The 18,540-nt window shown below is 46.8% G+C and overlaps 1 protein-coding gene across 4 annotated transcripts in view; it reads right to left on the bottom strand.

Annotated features, from left to right (window-relative positions):
- Positions 1 to 18,540, bottom strand: part of CRISPLD2 (cysteine rich secretory protein LCCL domain containing 2) — a 100,390-nt gene that overhangs the window by 44,195 nt on the left and 37,655 nt on the right. For all 4 annotated transcript variants that reach the window (XM_072967849.1, XM_072967851.1, XM_072967850.1 and 1 more), the window contains exons 12-14: positions 16,972 to 17,044; positions 14,648 to 14,723; positions 8,245 to 8,378 (exon numbers count right to left, since the gene is read on the bottom strand). In XM_072967849.1, the coding sequence (XP_072823950.1) occupies positions 8,245 to 8,378; positions 14,648 to 14,723; positions 16,972 to 17,044 (283 nt within the window). The remainder of the gene's footprint in view (positions 1 to 8,244; positions 8,379 to 14,647; positions 14,724 to 16,971; positions 17,045 to 18,540) is intronic.

Below are 18,540 nucleotides of genomic sequence, written 5' to 3'. Positions count from 1 at the left end.
CTTGGCAAGAGGGGGCTGTGGGGGAGGGCTAGGAGCCCAGACACAGCAGGGTGTTCAGCCAAGGCAGCTTTGTGCCAGCAGGTCCCCACGGACTCTGCGGAGGGAGAGGGTGGACGCACGGGTGTGGGGGTTACCCCGCTGCCCTGCTGGTTTCTGGAAAGCTCAGATTCCAGGGTCCTCCTCAGGCATCTGGGCTATAAGATTTCCCTGGATTCTCTACCCAGATGAATAGTCTAGGAGAACCACTCAGAGCCACAACAAAGCAGTTGGCTCTTCCACACGGTAGGAAGCCACGCTGGGGAAAATTACCAGCTTCTGTGTCTCTGATTTACTACTGCAAATTCTAACAGATGGGGCAGTGGGTCCTCCCATCCATAGGACCCCAAACCACCCAGGGACAAGGGGCTGCACAGGCTGTTGTCCAGACAAGTACCTTAAAGCTCCTGGAGGTCCTGCCTGGTCATACCAAGCCTCCCCACTGAACAGCCCACCCACCGCAAAGGCAAGAGCAGGCCCCACTTAACTGGGTGTGTGTGTCTTAACACATCAGACAGTGCGATGACCAGGTGTGGTCCCCTCCATGGCCTCAGGCAAGGTGGGTCCCTCCTGTTCATGCTTCAAACCTTTACTAAGCTCCAGTTCTGCTAGGAAAGTTGACAGTTGTGCATGTTTGATGAAAAACAAGTATGATTTGATAAATTACAAAATAACCTCCTTTTCCACAATCTTACCCTCTGATGCTCTTGTTGGATCAGTTGGTACATGAAAGGAATCTAAATTGACACCACGTTTCTGGACCATTTTCACAACAGGTATTGGACAATTTTCATAAAGGGCATTAAAAAAAATCCTACAACCAATTCTGAACAAAGAGCTGAACTCAATAATTTGTCATTCAGCCGTGTTCACTGGACACCTCCTCTGTTGCGGGTGTTGGGTTGGGTGTCGGGGATGTAGGGTTAACAAAACCAGATTAGATGGGGGAGGAGGGCGGCTAGAGACTCAACAGTAGGAGGATCAGTAGGAGGATGCTTCCTTGGGGAGGTGGGATTTGTGTGTAGATCTGAATAATGAGGGGCAGCCTGGGGGTATATAGGAGCTGGGAGGGTCCAGGGTCCGATACCAGCAGGTGCAAAGGCCCTGAGGTGCGAATGATCTTGATGTCCAAGGGACAAAGGGAAGGCTAGGGAGGGGCACTTCTGGGGTGAGGAGGAGGATGAGCCAGAGGGTGGAGAAGTGGGTGGGTGGCATCAGGTCTGACCTTGCCTGGTAAGGAGCAGGTGCTTTATTCTTATCTTGGTGGAAACCCAAGGGGTGGGGGGTAGGGTTTAAACAGGAGAGAAACAGACTGCATCACAGAAAGAGGTCAATTTGGCAGCTGTGGCTATTCTACTAAAAGGAAGTTACCCAAGAAAACTGTTGAGAAAATGCACAGGCTTGTGCAAAAATGTTCTTTGCTGTGTTGCTTAAAGCAGTAAAAGAAAAAAAAGGAACTAGGTAAAGATGTGATGGTGTATCACACCTGTCAGAATGGCTATCATCAACAAGAATGCGAAGAACAAATGTTATCAAGGGTGTGGAAAGAGGGAACCCTTGTACACTGCTGGTGGGAAGGTAAATTGGTACAGCCACTATGGAAATCAGTATGGAGGTTCCTCAAAAAACTAAAGATAGAACTACCATATGACCCAGCAATCCCACAACTGGACATATATCCAAAAAAACCAAAAACACCAATTCAAAAAGATACATGCACCCTAGTGTTCATACCAGCATTACTTACAATTGCCAAGACATGGAAGCAACCTAAGTGTCCATCAACAGGTGAATGGATAAAGAAGATGTGGTATCTATACACAATGGAATACTACTTAGCCATAAAAAGAATGAAATTTTGCCATTTGCAACAACATAGATGGAGAGCATTTTGCTAAGGGACACAAGTACAAATACAAATTCTGTATGTTATCACTTACACGTGGAATATAAAAAGTACAACAAACTAGTGAATATAATGAAAAAGAAGTAGACTCACAGATATTGAAAACAGACTAGTGGTTCCCAGTAGGGAGGGGGAAGGGAGAGGGGGTGCAATGGGGATAGGGGATTAAGAGGTACAAACTCTTCGGTACAAAATAAGCTACAAGGATATACTGTACAACACAGGGAAATAGCCAATATTCTAATAATAACTATAAGTGAAGTATAATCTTTAAAACTTATAAATCACTATATTGTACACCTGTAACTTATATAATATTGTGAATCAACTATACTTCAGTTTAAAAAATAAATACAAGAAATGGTGATCTATCCATATAATGGGATAGCGTGGACATGGAAATGATAGTATGGCTGTATCAGACACAAGAAATATTAGAAAGACACTCACAACCTGTTGCTGACTGAAAAAAAAATTACAGAACGAAGCAGACAATTCGATCCTTTTTTGTAAAAACAAAAACAAAAGACAAAACAAAGTAAGGAGTAAGTTGTTAGTGGGTAAACAGAAAAAAAAATCCGAACAGAAACATACCAGAACATTTACAGTGGTCGTTTCTGGGTGTGGGATTTTCTGTGATAGTAATTTCTTAAAATTATTTTCACTGTTTCTTGACATTTCTTTAATCTTATTGTAAAAAGGAGGCTAAAAAGGAAGAAAGGGATAAGGAAAGAAAGAAAGGAAAGAAGGAAGGAAGGAAGGGACAGAGGAGAGTCGGGGAGAGGGGAGGGAAAATCAGTACAAAAATTCCTTGCAGAACTGGGAAAGGACCTGAACTGGCCTGGGAAGGTTCTGGGGCATCCTCCGTGGCTGACTTGGTGCACAGGATGGCTGATGTATCTGATGAAATGTGACGTGCTCTCTGGGAGATGCTGAGTGTCTGTAGCCTCAGGTAGTGTCACCCACTCAGCCCTGGTGAGTGGTCCCCAGCCTGCTCACAGCCATTCCCCTGCCGCCGGCACCAGCATTCACCTCTCCGGCACACACACCACTATACCACAGATGCTGCCTCCGTCCTGCACGTCACCTTACCCAACCATCCCTCGCAGCCCCCTCCCCTGCACAAGACCTCTAGGGTTCTTCCCACCTACAGAAAGGGCATCAAGGCTCTGAGAGGTGACGCGATTTGCCCCAAATCAAACACCTGTTCTGGGTGCCACTGCAATGTGGACGCAGGTGTGCTGATGCTCTGGGATGCTTTCCTAACCATTTTCCTAAATGGACAGGCTGTGGCCACATCATCCCTGAGGATGACACTGGCCAGCCCCACATCGTAGTGGCGGGGGCTCAGATGCTGGGAGCCCTTGGGAGGTGGGAGGCTACAGGTCCAGGAGGAGCCACGAACAAGGCTGCATCCTGGAGGCTCACCGCTGTCAGTGAGAATTACTCAGGGAGGAAGTGATCCCCATTCAGCACCACACAACACAGACTGGATTAAGGAGAGAAGGCTGCTGGCAAGTCCAGGTGCGGGGTGATCTGTCCTGGGAGGGACGGAGGAGCTGTCCACCACAGCTAGAGCCTACCACACGGAACTCATGGAACTCAGCGATAAAACAATGGCAGAAGAGAACATCTGATTGCTTTTCTGGCTTTTAAACGTGCAATTTCTTTTTTATTATAAAGAAATATCATGGGGGTGGGTGTAGCTCAGTGGTAGAGTGCATGCTTAGCATGCACAAGGTCCTGGGTTCAATCCCCAGTACCTCCACTAAAAAACACAGAAATACGTATACAGGTACATATGTGTATTTATATGTGTGTGTGTGTTGTATATATGTATATTTTTAAAAATATATATATTTTAAATATTCTAACCCTATTCTCTCAGAGTGTCACCCTCTACTGATTTTCCAAAAAAATTCAAGAGTCAGACAGACACACTTTCAGATCTTATCTGTGGGACCATGGACTGGTTAACCCATTTCTCTGAGCCTTAGTTCCCACATCTGTAAAACAGGGTTTACAAAAGTACCCCCTCCCCAGGGATACAGCAGAAAGTGAATGAACTCATCCAGGAAAAGCATCCGGGTCAGAGGCGCATGTTTATCCGGAGCTCAGAGCCACGGGCTACGGACACTGTCACCCCCACTAGGTTTAAACCTCATCCTCCCATCAAGAAAACAAGGACGCGTCTGCCACACGGTGGATACACCCCAGTGATGAATGAATTATCCACACGAAAGCCCAAACCCCAAGGAATCGTCAAACCTCCTCATCTTATTTCATAAAACAGAAAATAATTTTTGGGGAAAAAAATTTCAGAGCAGTATGTATAACATGATCTCCATTTTGATTTTATGTGTGTCATACATGCACAGAGGAAAAACAGCCTGGAGAAGCTATAAATGAGCAATGGCAGAGGTTAATAGGGCGCCTGCAGGAACTTTTTTTTTTTTCTAACCTCTAGACATATCATTTAAATAGTAAGTATGTATTTCTTTTCTAATAAATATTTTTAAAGTTACCAACAAGTGTATCTTAGCACTGTCAGGCTCACACTGACCCTTTCCGAGAAGGGCCTGTGCCCCAAGTTCAACAACTTGTCTGCAGTGAGGAATCACATGTGCTGATTAAGAGCATGGATGATGAAGCAAGTGGCCGGAGTTCAAGTCCCAGCTCTGCCACTTGTTTGCTGGGTGACCTCGGGCAAGTTGCCTAACCTCTCTGTGCCTCCCTTTCCTTAAAATGAGGATAACCGTAGTTCCCATCTCATGGGGCTGTTGGGAGGATTATATGAGCCCACATGTGTACAGATCTTAGAGCACTGGGAAATGGAGGCAGGGCGGGAGGAGGGACGATGGCAGAGGAAACCAGCCCAGCTCTGGTCCAGCCAGCTTCGGGGAGAGTACAGAGCTCATTCGACCTGGAAATAACAGCTCACTGGTTTCTGCTTCTCAGAGTTCTCAGACATGTCGAGAGATTTTCAGACACCCAACTCTAGAGATTCCCAGAGCTCACAGTGGCTACTGAGTGCCTGAAATGCAGCTGACCCAAACTGGCACGTCCTCTGCATATAAAGTACACACTAGATCTCCCAGCTCTTATGAAAAAAGAATGCAAGTTTCTTACCAATAATCCATCTATTAATCCAAATTGAAATAAGTTTTTGATACAATGGATTAAATAAAATATACTTCAAATTTTCCCTTCTGTTTCCTTTTATTGTGGTTACTAGAAACTTTAGAATCCCATATGTGGCTTGCAGTGTCCATCTGGGAAAGTAGATGGAAGCCCTTGAGCATGAGGATTTTGGTCTCTTCTGTTTCTGATGTGGCCCAAGCCCCTAGGGCAGTGCCCAGCAGGCAGGAGCAGCCCCGTAAATGCTAGCTGAATATCTGGATGAGAGTCCATCCATATATACACCATCTACCTCTGTATATACCTTGTGTTTGTTAAAACCAAGTCACCAAGAATGTTGTCTGTCATTGTTTGGTATATTTCCCAATCTCATTGTGAAATCTGTCTTAAAAAATACTCCTAGTCTAAGAAAACATCCTGAACTTATTTTCATCAAGATGTCCAGCTTCTTACTGAGAATATTTGGACAAACTCCAGTCCCAACGTTAAAAGCTCTTCTGGACCCTTTTCCTTCCCCTCCTTCATGGGTATGTGTGTGAGAGAGAAGGTGCCTGTCCTCTTACGTTGTCCCAATTCTGCATGGTCATCTTTCAGAACTTTCAAGAAATCCTCTTCTAGGAAAGTACTATTGCTAAACCAAAGCCATCATGAAGCAGAACCAACTTTTGACCCTGTGTACTGATAATTCTGTTCAGGAGGTTTTGATTGTTTGACCAAAGGATTCCCTAAATCTAGAATGCAGTTTGCTGTGAATGGGTTGCTGTATGTTCATTGTCCACATCTCACTTGGGATCACCGTGACCATTCCAGGGTCCCGGCAGACATTAAGGACAGAACAATCCTCCCACCCTAGGCTGGGTTCCCATAGTCCCTAATGGGAAAAGGCTCTGGGGAAATTCCTCAGCCCTGGTCTCTATGCAGAGGGGCTCTGAAGTCCCATTTAAACAAGGGGAGGATGGGGCATGGCCCACCCAGGGCATCCAAACAACCCTGCAGGAGCCACATCACCAAGCCACCTCTGGAAAGTAAGATGGGGCCCTGCTTAGTGTACTCAGCTCCCAGCACCTCCCAGCATAATGGTGATGCCTGTGCCCTGCTACCGAAGTTGTTAGTCTGCACTGTCTCCCACTGAGATGATAAGTCCCAGGAGGGCAGAGATCAGGCGGTATGTTCACTGCCAGGTCCCAGTGCCTGGGACATCGTGAGGGCTCATGAGCAGGCCTTAGAGGTTACGTCACAGCAATGAGGGCCAGTGGCTCCATCAGACACTGATTACGTGCCACTGGGTGAATGCTTTGCACATATTCTCATCTAATGCTCACAGCAGACAGAGCAGGGACCGAGGTGCCAGGAGACTGCCGGCCTGAGGACACCCAGCTGGCGAGCAGTGCAGCAGCCCCAAGTACCGTCAGACCTACGTGCCCCCCTGGACCAGCCTTTTCCCTCTGGAAGTGCATCATCTTGATGCCCACAGATCCCAGTACACGTCCTGGCACCATGAATATGTAGTAAATGAATGACTCAGAAATGAGTCACAAAATATCAGAATCACGCACAGTGCTGACTACGTGTGCCAGGGACATGGTGACCCTTGTGTCATCCTCACAGTTGCTGTTGTTACCCTCCAGTGGGCGTCAGGACCCCAGAGGGCAGGTCCACGTGTCTGCCCTGCCCAACTCCCTGAGTGTCCGTCTGGGGTGGGTCTGATACCGAGGAGCAACTGTACTTATAACAGTGCAATTCAGGCAGGTCCCTTGGGCAGAGAGAGAGAACTATGGTTGGATGTCCTGGGGGGTCGACAGTGGGGAATAAGGCACTTCAGGGGGCCTGCCTTGGTCCCCTGCCCCACCAGGCCCCCACCTGTGGGGGCCACACAATAAGCCCCCCTTCCCAGCTCTGGAGTGGTGGCGGGGGCTGCTGAGGCCTTCCCAAGGATAAGAGAGGCAGAGAGAACAAAGGCAGGTCTACCAGCTTCTCACCAAGACTGTTTTCTCTTAAACGGGTACAAAGGATTGGTGATTGGTGTCCTGGGACTTCTTTCCAGCCAGGCCAGGAAATTCCACCTAATCAGCTGCTTCATTTCCCTCCCATTAAATCAATGGAATTTCCCTTCATTAAGCTTTTCCCCAAAAAGGTTGCAAACTTTGAAGGAGAAAATGCAGACGCTATTAACTCAAGCTGTTTGGGGCTGATGGCCGTGACCGTGCAGCCACCCCCCACCCTCACCCGGGGATTCCTCATCACTTGATTCTGCAGTGTCTTCACATCCAGCGCCATCCTGAGGCGCAAGGCACCCCAGGAGGACAGGAGGGTGGGGCAGCCACGAAAGCCCAGGCTCTGAAGGCCCAGGCGTATCTCATTCTTGAGTCTACATTCCTTTTCTCAACAGGCCCCTCATATGTAAAATCTTCCACATTCCTCTCTGTTATGGGCTGAACTGTGTCCCCTGAAAATTCACATGTTGCAGTTTCAACCCCCAGTACTCCCAGAATGGGACTGTCCTGGGAGACAGGGACTTCAAAGAGGTGATAAAATGAAAATTAGGTCATTAGGGTGGGCCTGGTGTCCTTGCAAGGAGAGTCTCCCATCAAGTCTCCCAACAGCCCTAGGAGACTCCGGTGCCACAGGTGAGAAAACGGAGGCACAGGAAAGCAGATGGCTTGCCCGAGGTCACCACGCTGGCAGGAAGCAGAGCCCTGCCTGGTCTGTCGTACTTCAGACTCTGCCCTTATTTATGTTATGATCTGCAACTGTATCATGATGCAGCTATACATAACCACTGTGTAACTATAATTTGATCCCACTGCTTTGTTGGGGGTGAGAAGGATGCATGAACACATAGGAAAAGGATCAGAGGGACATACACTGAAAATCTCAGTAACTGCCCCTGGAGACGGGGAGATAAGCTACGGATGACTGTTTTCCTTTGGGCTTCTCTGATGTCTCTAAATTGTCTACAAAAACACGTACTGGTTTGGTAACAGGAAAAAGTTATTTTGAAAAAAAAAAAGGAATATAAAAGAAAAGGACAAGCCTGCCCTGGGTATTCTGGTGAGAATCAATGCAAGTCTGCCCACGTTTGATTTTCAAGGGCACCATCTTTGGCCCTCCTCCGATGCTCCCCACTGGCCTTGGTTGTCAAGAGTCCAAGAACGCAGTCCTACCTTTCAGACTGAACCCCGTTCCTGAGTGAGCCCACATAGGTCTTCTTTTTATCGACGGGCATCACATCCACGTAACCCCCACTCTCGTTCTTGATGACTCCTGCGTGCACGGCCGTCTTACAGATGCTCGAAGTCTGAAAGTATGGCAAGAGCTGTGATCAGTGTCAGGTTCCTGGGTGGAGGCCCGCTGGGGTCAACCGCCCCTTGGCTTCCTGATTGGTGGGGTTGACCACATTAACCCCTAGGAAGTAACCATTGCTACCTTGGTTCCTCAGTGGCCTCTCCAGAGAGACCTGGCATCACCGTTCATTCATTCATTTATTTATTTGTTTGACAGATATTTTCCGAGCATCTACTACATGCCAGGCATTGTCCTAGATGCAAGAGGATTCAGTGGGGAACAAAATAAAGACTCCGCCTTCATGCACTAAAGGGAGACAGACAAATACACAAACAAGGAACTCAAGCTGTGAAAAAAACAAAACCAGATCATGAGATAAAATGAACAGTTAATAAGGGAAGATTGCTCCTGATGTGATATTTGAGCTTAGATCTGAGTGACAAAAAAGGAAACAGACACAGCCATGGGAATATCTCTGGGCAGAGCATCCCAGGCAGAGGGAACAGATGGTGCAAAGGCCCTGGGGTAAGAGTGAACTTGTCACATCCAAGGAATAGAGACTGAGGCCAGAGTGGCTGAATATAAAATCAGGCAGAAGGTGGCAGGAGGAACGGGGAGAGGTGAAGGGGTCCAATTGTGTGGGCCACAGGGGGAGTTTGGGTTGATTCCCGGTGCTGAGTGGGCCACCGGGTTTCAAGCAAGGCTAGGAAGTACTATCTTCTAAAATCATCAAGCAGTCCAATCCCTGGGTAACAAAATCATTGCATTAAACTTTCATGAGGGTTTTAATTTATCCAATAGAAAAATAGTCCTCAGATTGGGCTGTCTGAGAGTAATGAATCAACATTTCCAAAGACGGAGAAATAAATTCAGGGCTGGTGCTTGCGGAAGATGCAGGCTCCTGGGCCTCAACCTGACTCACTGACTCAGGATCTCCCCAGGTGAGGGCTAGGTGATTCTGATGTCCACTCAAGGTTCAGAACCAGGGAGGAAACACCCTCCTGCCTCTCCTACAGTCCTTGCATCTGCCCTGTGCTAGAATCTGACACTGGCCTTGGCAGCGAGTCTCCATCCTCACTGCAGTGCAAACCACCTGCAGCATCTTTGCTTGATGGTGATGTGGTGCCCAGTGTAGCCCCCTTCCCACTCTCAGATTCAGTTGCTCTGACATGAAGCCCGAGACTGAGTATTTTAAACACTTGTTGGGTTATTGTCTGTAGCCAGGAGAATCACCCCAGTGACATCTGATGAAATGTTCTACTAGACAGATGGGGTCAGCTGCTCAGCCCAGCGCAGCCACTGGCCAATTTAAAGATAAAAAGTCAAATCTGATGTCCACAGGGCAGGAAGGCTGACTCCAGCCCTGCCTTCATCCACCCCGTGACCTACGGCATCACAGGGGATATCGCCTACAGAGCCTGTGTGTCGAGGAGGGACAAGGTAGATGGGGCTGGGTTGGTTCTGCTTTATGCCATCCCCTAGTGGTGCAGGGAGTGGAGGACAGAGGCCACCAGTGGCCATGTCCCGAATTTGTAAACGTCACCAAGGCCATCATCAATGTGGGTCACTCAGCAGGAGGGTAGATCTGGGCTGTGTTGTCTCTCAGTGCCACCCCTCTGTACAAGACCAGGACCCAGTGGTCACATGTGGAGTGACTATGATCCCAACCTCTTGTTAACCAAGGCACCTCCTCTGTGAAGAGGGCAAGAGAGTAAAGAAGACAAATCCTGCATGATTCGACTTCTGTGAGGCATCCAAAGTAGTCGCATTTACAGAAACAGAAAGTGGAATGGTGGTTACGGGGAGTAGGGGAGTTGCTTCTCATTGGGCACAGAGTTTTAGATTCGCAAGACGAAAAACTGGAGATCTGATCCCAACACTGTGCACATACTCGACACTACTGAACTGTATACTTAAAGATGGTTAAGAGGGTACATATTATGGTATGCATATTTTACAGAGTGTGCGAGCAAGCAAAGTTGCACCCAAGCCCAGGGGAGGATGCTTCCCAGAAGTGATCAGTACACTCTCGAGAGTGGTCAGCACCGCCTCTGTCCCCAGCATGGCCGAGTTCCTCTGTCTTCACCACAGTCCTCAGCTCTGTTGTGTCTGGAAGATGTACCCTGAACTGCCCTTTGAATAGGACAAGCAATCCACCTAGCAGGTTTCTAACACCAGACAAGAGTGGATGGGTTGAAGTGGGCTCTGAGGGAATACCGGTTTGAACTATCAACCTAGCCGAAGCTTGTTACTGCTCAGAAACGGCGACACTCCCTCTGGAGGGAGCTGCCCTCAGACTGTCCGCTCTGCCACGGCCCCTCACAAACCAGGTCACTCCAGACAAGTTGCTGGTTTTGCATCAGAAGAAAAATATACTTCACAGCCGAAGATCCTGCCCTGCCGGCTCCCTGGGGGAGTTAATACTGCTGTTAAAATGGTGCAGGGTCCCAGAGCCGACAGGCACACTCACACCATAGACGTGAGAACTGGGTTTCTTGTTACCTGAGTCACTGAAGGTCAGTTTCTTTAACCGTCCACACAAACAGGTTTTGTCTTCAACAAATAAATTAAACGGATGATGGCAGAGTTCCTTAGACTGAAGTAGGCTCCAGAGGGCGGGGTGGGTGGGGAAGGTTGTCTGCAAGGCCCTTAGGCTGCAGGCAGAACTGTGGACGTAGAGGGTTGGCAAGAACTTTTGGGTTTTTAGCACTAAGCCTGGGAAACCCCTCATCCAGGCAAACCAAGGCAGCTGGTCAACCCTGTTGGCACAAGGAAGACTTCTTTTTCCCCCTGAGGGAGTACTCACAATTTTCCTGTTCTCAAAAGGGTTTGTAGCCCCAAAAGGTTAAGAAGCAATCAGTTGGCCACCATCTCAAAGAGAAGCAGGGGGACTTTGGAAATGAAATGATCATTTTAGAATCCTTCTGGGTCCACTGTGTGTGTGGGTGAGCTGGAGGCGAGCACAGTCATGATTACTGCTCTACTGGCGGGCAGAACTGGGATTTTTTCTTGTCTCTCTGGGTACTGCTCACTCTGCAGAGGCCCAGTGCCATTTCTTCTGCAGTCCCAGGAGGGATCACAGCCCCAGGAGGGACCACATCCCCTGGGGTCCCAAACTCGCCTTTCCGCAGGTCCTTCCCAGGGAGGTACATTCTCTGAAGCTGCCAAGAGATGGGTGTTTTGGTGCTGTGCCCTCTGTGACAGTCCTGTGCCTCATCCCCAGAGGATTTCTGGTCCCCAGTAGCACAGAAGTCTCTTGTGGTAACATCCAGCAGTGGGACTGGAAACCTCCCACCCACAGCCAGATCTTCCCTACTCCACAGAACCAGTCACCAAAGCACACATCTTCCACCGCTGATGCTGGGCAAACCCTTTTTTCCCCTTTCTCTCTCCTTCCTCCCACACCACTCCTTTTAATGCTTCTTACCTAAAGGTACAAGTAATCTACTTCCTCATCTCAGGACTAGAGGCAACACCAATATCTGAATGTTTATTAACAACCACTATCAACAAAGATCTGATTTCAGCAACCCTGCCTCCAACACTTGACTGCGTGGCCTCGGATGACCAATTTTAACACCCAGAGCCTCTGTTTTCTCAATATAAAATGGGGGTCATCCTAGATCACACTTTCAAGCATTTCATGTCAGGCCCAGTTGTAAGTGTGTTTCATGTGCCTTGATACAGGAAACTCCCAATAATCCAAAAGGTAGGTGGTATTATTATCATTATTATTATTATTATTATTATTATTATTATTATTCCCTCTTAACAGAGGTTGAACGACTTGCCCTAAATCACTGGGCTGGCAAACAGTAGAGCAAGGACTGCCACCCAGAGCCGGCAAGCTGCACACGACTCAACACAGGTCAGTAAGAGCCTAAGAGGGGCTGTTGGAGACTAAGTGAGATGAAGGGCTTAATGCTCTCGACAGACACTGGTTCCTAAGACAAATATCATCACCATGATCATTCCTCTCACCGGCACCAAAGAATTATTGAAAATTCTCAAGTGACTGTTATCTCTAACCCAGGGGTCCTCAAAGTCCAGTCCCAGACCAGCAGCTTCAGTGTCACCCAGGAACTTGCTGGAAATGCAGACTCTCTGGCTCTACCCCAGACCCAATGAATCAGAAACACAGGGAGTGGGAACCGGAACTCTGTTTGAACAAGCCCTCCAGGGGATTCTGATGCATGCACCAATGTAAGAATTTATCCAGCCACCAAGGGAGACAGGACAGATAAGAAAACTGAAGTTCAGAGCAGGAAAGGCTTGTCCACCATCCCACAACTGGTAAATGTCACAGCTGGGGCTTCAATTTGCATCTTCTGACCCAGACTTAGTTTGCTGGGCTACACCCTGATGCTTCTCCTGCCTGCAGCTCACCACAAAGTGCGGGGTCTGCCAAGGAACGCAGTGAGCAGGAACTGCAGGCACTATTAGGCCCTTCGAAGGTCTGGAGACAACTCTCCCAAAATAAATTTCTTAGCTAAACAGACATTTTCCAAAAGGCATCATCATTTCCCAGAATACAGAGTGACCTAGAAACCAAGGCCAGAAAAGAACCTCTGAAACGGAGGAAGCTTTCCCTTTCTGCCTCTTGTCCTTCCTTCTTTTATTTTCTGAAGAGCTGTTTAAGCACTAACTATCGCAGTTTTGTGTTTACGCATACCTTAAACAAACATTAATTGAACAATTTTTGTGTGCCCAGCCCTGTCATGAGCACAATGGTTCCAAAAGTTTAAAGCCCTAGTGAATAAGTTAGTTAAGGACTGTGTACAGGTTTTTACAAACGAGCCTGTTCACACCTGTATACTTATGAGTGTGGGTTCATTCAAGCAAGGCAGAACAGAGTAGGGAAAGAACAGACCCTAAAGCAAGACACACCCTCATTTGCATCTCACCTTTGCTACGTACTAGCTGTGTGATTTCAGGCAGGTTATTACAAGCCTCACTCTCCTTCTCTGTAAGATGGGGATAACAAAAACTAGAGAGTTTAGAAAAACTAAAACACAGTAAAAGGTAGCCTTACACTATTACTAAATTTTCATCAAGTTCTCCTTGCATTTCTAATCATTTTTTTTGGCTTTATATGTTTAGCTGTTACGTTGTTTGGAGCATATAGACTTGATTTTCAAACCTTCACAAATCATACCTTTTGTGCCATTATATAATGAATTATGTTATTTAAAGCATTTGAAAATCAAAGACTCTGTCTTTAGCAGATTTTGGTTCAAACATTTAGTATAACATTTGATATACACTATTTTATCCCTTCATTAAACTTTTAGAATTCAATTTCGGCTGAACAGTTTTCAAGGAGAAACAAGACTCACTTAAAAGGGAAAGAAAAAAAGATGGGGTGGTGGGAGGTTAGTCATGAAGGTCTGCAGAAGTCAGTGACCTCATATTTACAAGAATCCAGAATAAATGAAGGCAGATGGAAGCAAATGTGTGGTGGTAAAAGCGGGAGAACCATAAAAATGTAGATGAGAAAAGGATGAGTAAAAATGTTAGCTGGGGATGAGTGATGCCAATCTAGTCATGGAAGATTCCCTGGACTAGATCTGGAAGGTTCCCTGGATTAGAAAATCCCAGCTCTGGCTCATTCTATGGAGAGGGAGACAACTTGGCAAGAAGGTGAAACAGCCTACTGGGCAGAGCTGTGACCACAGTCACATCTTCTGGGTCACCATGTCTCCAACCCTGGGCAACTGGAGAGAACAGACTACCTTCTGTAGGATTCACTTAAAGAAAATCAGGCTGAGACTTCCTTGCTAGAGTTCGGAAGGGAAAATGGAAGAACAGACTCCAACATAATAAGAGTGGTTATTAACCAGCAGTAAGTTGGGGATAGTTTATATTTTCTTCTGTGTGCTTCTAGCTCGGTGTGTACATAGACAAAAAGAAATGCAGTGAGAAGAGTGGACCAATATCTATAAATGCATCAGGGGAGCCAGAAAGGTTATTAAATATCTGGAGAAATGAAGGCTATGATGCACGGAGTCCTTCACACGTAAAAAGCATGTCACTGGGGAAGCGGGATTCCATTGACCAAACCCTCAAGTCATGTGTGTAAGTCGAGCTACACCTGCATCTGTATTCACTAGCACAGACAGGTGGAAGTACAGACATTCCCGTAAATGTACAGACTACGAAAATGGTAGCAGAAATGGTGGTCGAAATTTAGCTAAAGGCACAGAAATGGGATCTCAGGTTTCTGGTGTCCAGACCTTGGAATGCGGTTTTGAGAAGTGGTCACCGAAGGGCCAGGATACTCACATCTGCGTAAATGTTGGTTCCAAACACAGGAGCCCAGTAGGACGGCTCATCTTTGCAGTGCGCCGGACAACGAACTCTGGAAAACAAGAAGCGTTTAGGTGATGGCTATAATCAGCAGAAAACAAAACTTCTTGAGAAAAGCAGCTGGCCCTCTTAATTTGAACATCAAGATTTAAGTACTTAGATGAAAGGTAACTACCACACAGTTTACTCTTTAAGAAAAAAAAATACACCTCTCCCACCCTAACAGCGACCACAATATTTTTCCTTTTCTTAAAAGGACATATAGAATTAAAAAACTCCAAATGAAAAGACATGCACAAACAACAAGCAAAAGGAAATAAAAATCTAAGAGAGCGGAGTTTGGGATCGTCAGGGGCTGTACCTCCCATTCTTGGTTGTGAGCCAGTTCATCCTGTGGGTACATTATGGAGATTATAATCAATAGACTTCTCTAAACACTGCGTCCCTGTGTGGAGGAGGAAAGGGTGGAGGGCCCTCACCTCAGTGAGTCACAGAATATTCCAGGGAGGGGGCGCTGATAACCTGAGGGGGACGGGTTAGCTCCCCGCTGTGTCAGTCACCACATCCCTGCCGCAAGGGATGAAGAAAGCACCTCAAACTGGAATCTCTCACACCAGGAAAGAGCGCGGGCTGTACTTAAGAAAAGGTCTTTGTGTCTTTATCTGGAACAGTACACAATGGGCTGGAGCCCAGGGACCAAGAAACCAAAATGGTGGCCGAAGCCATCTGGCCCCAAGACAGAAAGGATTCTGGGAGGGGAGGAAAGCAGGCAAAGCAACCAAGAGGTTGAAAGGGTCCTGTGAGGGGAGGGGCCAGGGTGGCCAGAGAGAACAAGGATGTGTCTGAGATTTAAAGAGGGAAAAAAATAATAATAATTTGGGTGAGAACATTCTTTCTTTCCTACTGCTTTCAGAATGGCAGATAAGAAACATATTTTGGTTATTTGTAGTATGTCAAGTTTTTCTTTTTGTTTGTATTTTCTGAAATGATTTCCTTCTGTTTCTCTTTAACATTTGGGAAAATATTAAAGTTTTTTTTTCCCTCGAACATTCAAGGTTGGGGTTTGACGTAGGGGTGGGGACGGCAGTGTGAGCCAGTGAGAAAGGCCTGGGGGAACGTGAGTAGGAAAAGGGGAAGTCAGGGACCCCATCCAGTCCCCGCTCCCTCACCGGCACCCTGCGGGGGCTCTTCCCTGCTCCCACACGAGGGCCTCCACCTGTTAGTTTTAAGGTCACTCTTTTCCTTCAAGAATCCACAGGCCTCCAGGCCTAGGATAAGAGCTCACAGGACGCGACATCACCCAGCTTCTGAGAGGATCTAACAGGTACTTCAGAGACACCCTTTCTTTTGTTACGATGCATCTTCCTCCAAAAATCAGCCTATTAAGGTTTAGGCAGATGCACGTAAAACCTACTCCTCAGGCGAACAAACTGTGGTCCCTCCACGGAATGGAATGCCACTTGGCAACATGAAAGGATAAACAAATCACCAATGCTCTCAACAACACAGATGAATTGCAAAGCACTGTGCAGAGTGAAAGAAGCCAGACACAGATGTCTACACGTGGTGATGGCTCCATTTATGTGAAATTCCAGAAAAGGCACAATTATAGTGACAGAAAGTACAACAGCGATTGGCAGGGATATGGGTGGGAGGTGGAGGGAGAGGACCGACTACAAGGGAACTTTCTGGGGTGATGAAAACATTCTCTACCTGGATTGTGGTGGTGGCCACACGACTGTGCACATTTGTTAAAACACATCAAAATGTGTATTTATAATGGGTGGGTTTTTTAAAGAATAAAGTTTAGTTGATTTAAGATGTTGTGTTAGTTTCTGGTGTATAGCTTAGTGATTCAGTTATACATATGTATAATTTTTCATATTCTTTTTCATTATAGGTTATTATAAGACATTCAATGTAGTTCCCTATGGTATTTTTCTTTCTCTTTCTAAGTTTCTTCACTTAGTATGATAATCTCTAGGTCTATCCATGTTGTTGCAAATGGCATTATTGCATTTTTAATGGCTGATTAGTATTCCATTATATAATCCCTGCTGAGGATTTGTTCTTTTAATGTCCCTCTGGCCACTCCAATGCTCAGCCAGAGTTGAGAACCAGCAGCCTAGGGAGAGGTTGAGGATTCCTGACTCTGAGCACGAATCAGCTGATTTCCCAGATGTGCCACACAAGGGCCCCGTGGAGAACTCAGCTGTGCTTGGCGTGTTGAGCCCCAATCCAGCATGGTGCCTTCTCCTCTCAGCCCAGTGTTTGCAAAACCAGATCCCAGAGAGCCTTACCTTGGGCAGTGGGTCCCCAGCTTCTCAAATGGGCAGAGTTGGGCAACCGTGGTGTAGCAGTCCAGGTCCTGCACTGTGAATGGGAATATGTTGGGAAAGGGTCAGGTGGCCAGCAGGCTTGGGCCTTGGGCTACCAGCCTGTGAAATGGGCTGCTGGACAACCAGGTCCCAGGGCTCCCTGGGCCCCCAAACTGAGATAAGAGCTGGGATGAGGACCCAGCATGTGCCAAGGCCCAGTGCTCCAGGCACCTCCCCTAGGGCCACTCGAGGGGTAAGACAAAATTCAAGGCCAAAGTATGTTTACAGATCAAGGGTGTCATCACCCTCAAAAGTTTCTCTGTGGGACCAGCCAACTTCGCATTTGCACAAGGTTTTCGTATTTTGAAGCCCCTCCCTCTACTTTTCTCATGCTGGATCCTTGTAGCAGGTATTATTCTAATTATACAGATGAGGAAACGGAGGTCCAGAGAAGCTAAGTGAACCCCTGAGACCACACAGGACATGGGTGCGGGCCCAGGGTTCCAATTTCCACCCTAGAGCTCTCTGCTCACATCCCTGCCGAGGGGCAGGTGACTCCTTCCAGGCCACATGTTGTGTTTTAACAAAGATATAGGAAAGTGCTCCTAATACTGACCAGCCTCTATTCCAGGGCTCAGCAAACTCTTTCTTAAAGAGCCAGAGAGTAAATATTCCCAGCCCTGTGGGCCCTATGGTCTGTGTTATAACCACTCAACTCTGCTGTTGTAGCAGAAACCAGCCATACACGATGCAGAAAAGAATGGGCATGGCTGGGTGCCAACAAAACTTTATTTACAAAAACAGATGGCAGGCAGGGTTTGGCCTTGAGGGTGGTAGTTTGCCAAACCCTGGCCCACACTATCACTTGGATGGGCCAGGGATGGACCAGCAATCCAACAAGGGGACTGGTTTACTACACCAAGGGACTGCTATACAATAGAATGCCGGAATATCATTAAAATTAGGTTTAGAAGTCCACTTAAAGGTACAGAAGTATCTTCTTGATACATTATTATTTAAAAAAAAAAGAAAAACAAGTTACCAATTCCACTTCAATTTTTTAAAGCATACCAATGTATATACTCTTAATATTTAGAGAAAAGAAATTTACACATATCCACCAAAATATTCACAGTGGTTATCTCTCAGTGGTGGAATTTAAGTCTTTTTTTAAAAATGATTCTCTCTTTTTTAAATTATCTAGAAAAAATAGGCATTACTCTTGTGATAAGGAAAAAAAGCTGCTAACTGTTTTTAATAAAAATGATGTCTAACCATATATTCTTGCATCCAAGGCAAATGACAAGAATTGTCATCCCAGGGAAGAAAGAGTCAGTGGGCAAGGTTCCAGGGGAGGATGCTGGGCAGGGTGTTCCTGCATCTCTGCCCGCCTAAGACTATTCCAGTCTTGTGCCCAGGCTGGGGGGCTATAATGCAGACCTCCACTTCAGGTTATAGCATGCACTTCAATGGGTGCATCTCACCCAGACAAATCAACGTACCACAGGCAACAAAAGAACTGGGCCAGAGATGGCAAATATTGACCATATA

The sequence above is a fragment of the Vicugna pacos genome, chromosome 9 (assembly GCF_048564905.1).
Source record: "Vicugna pacos chromosome 9, VicPac4, whole genome shotgun sequence".
Classification (NCBI taxonomy): Eukaryota; Metazoa; Chordata; class Mammalia; order Artiodactyla; family Camelidae; genus Vicugna; species Vicugna pacos.
The sequence above is the reverse complement of the archived record's forward strand: the minus strand, read 5'-3'. Positions and strand labels throughout refer to the sequence as shown.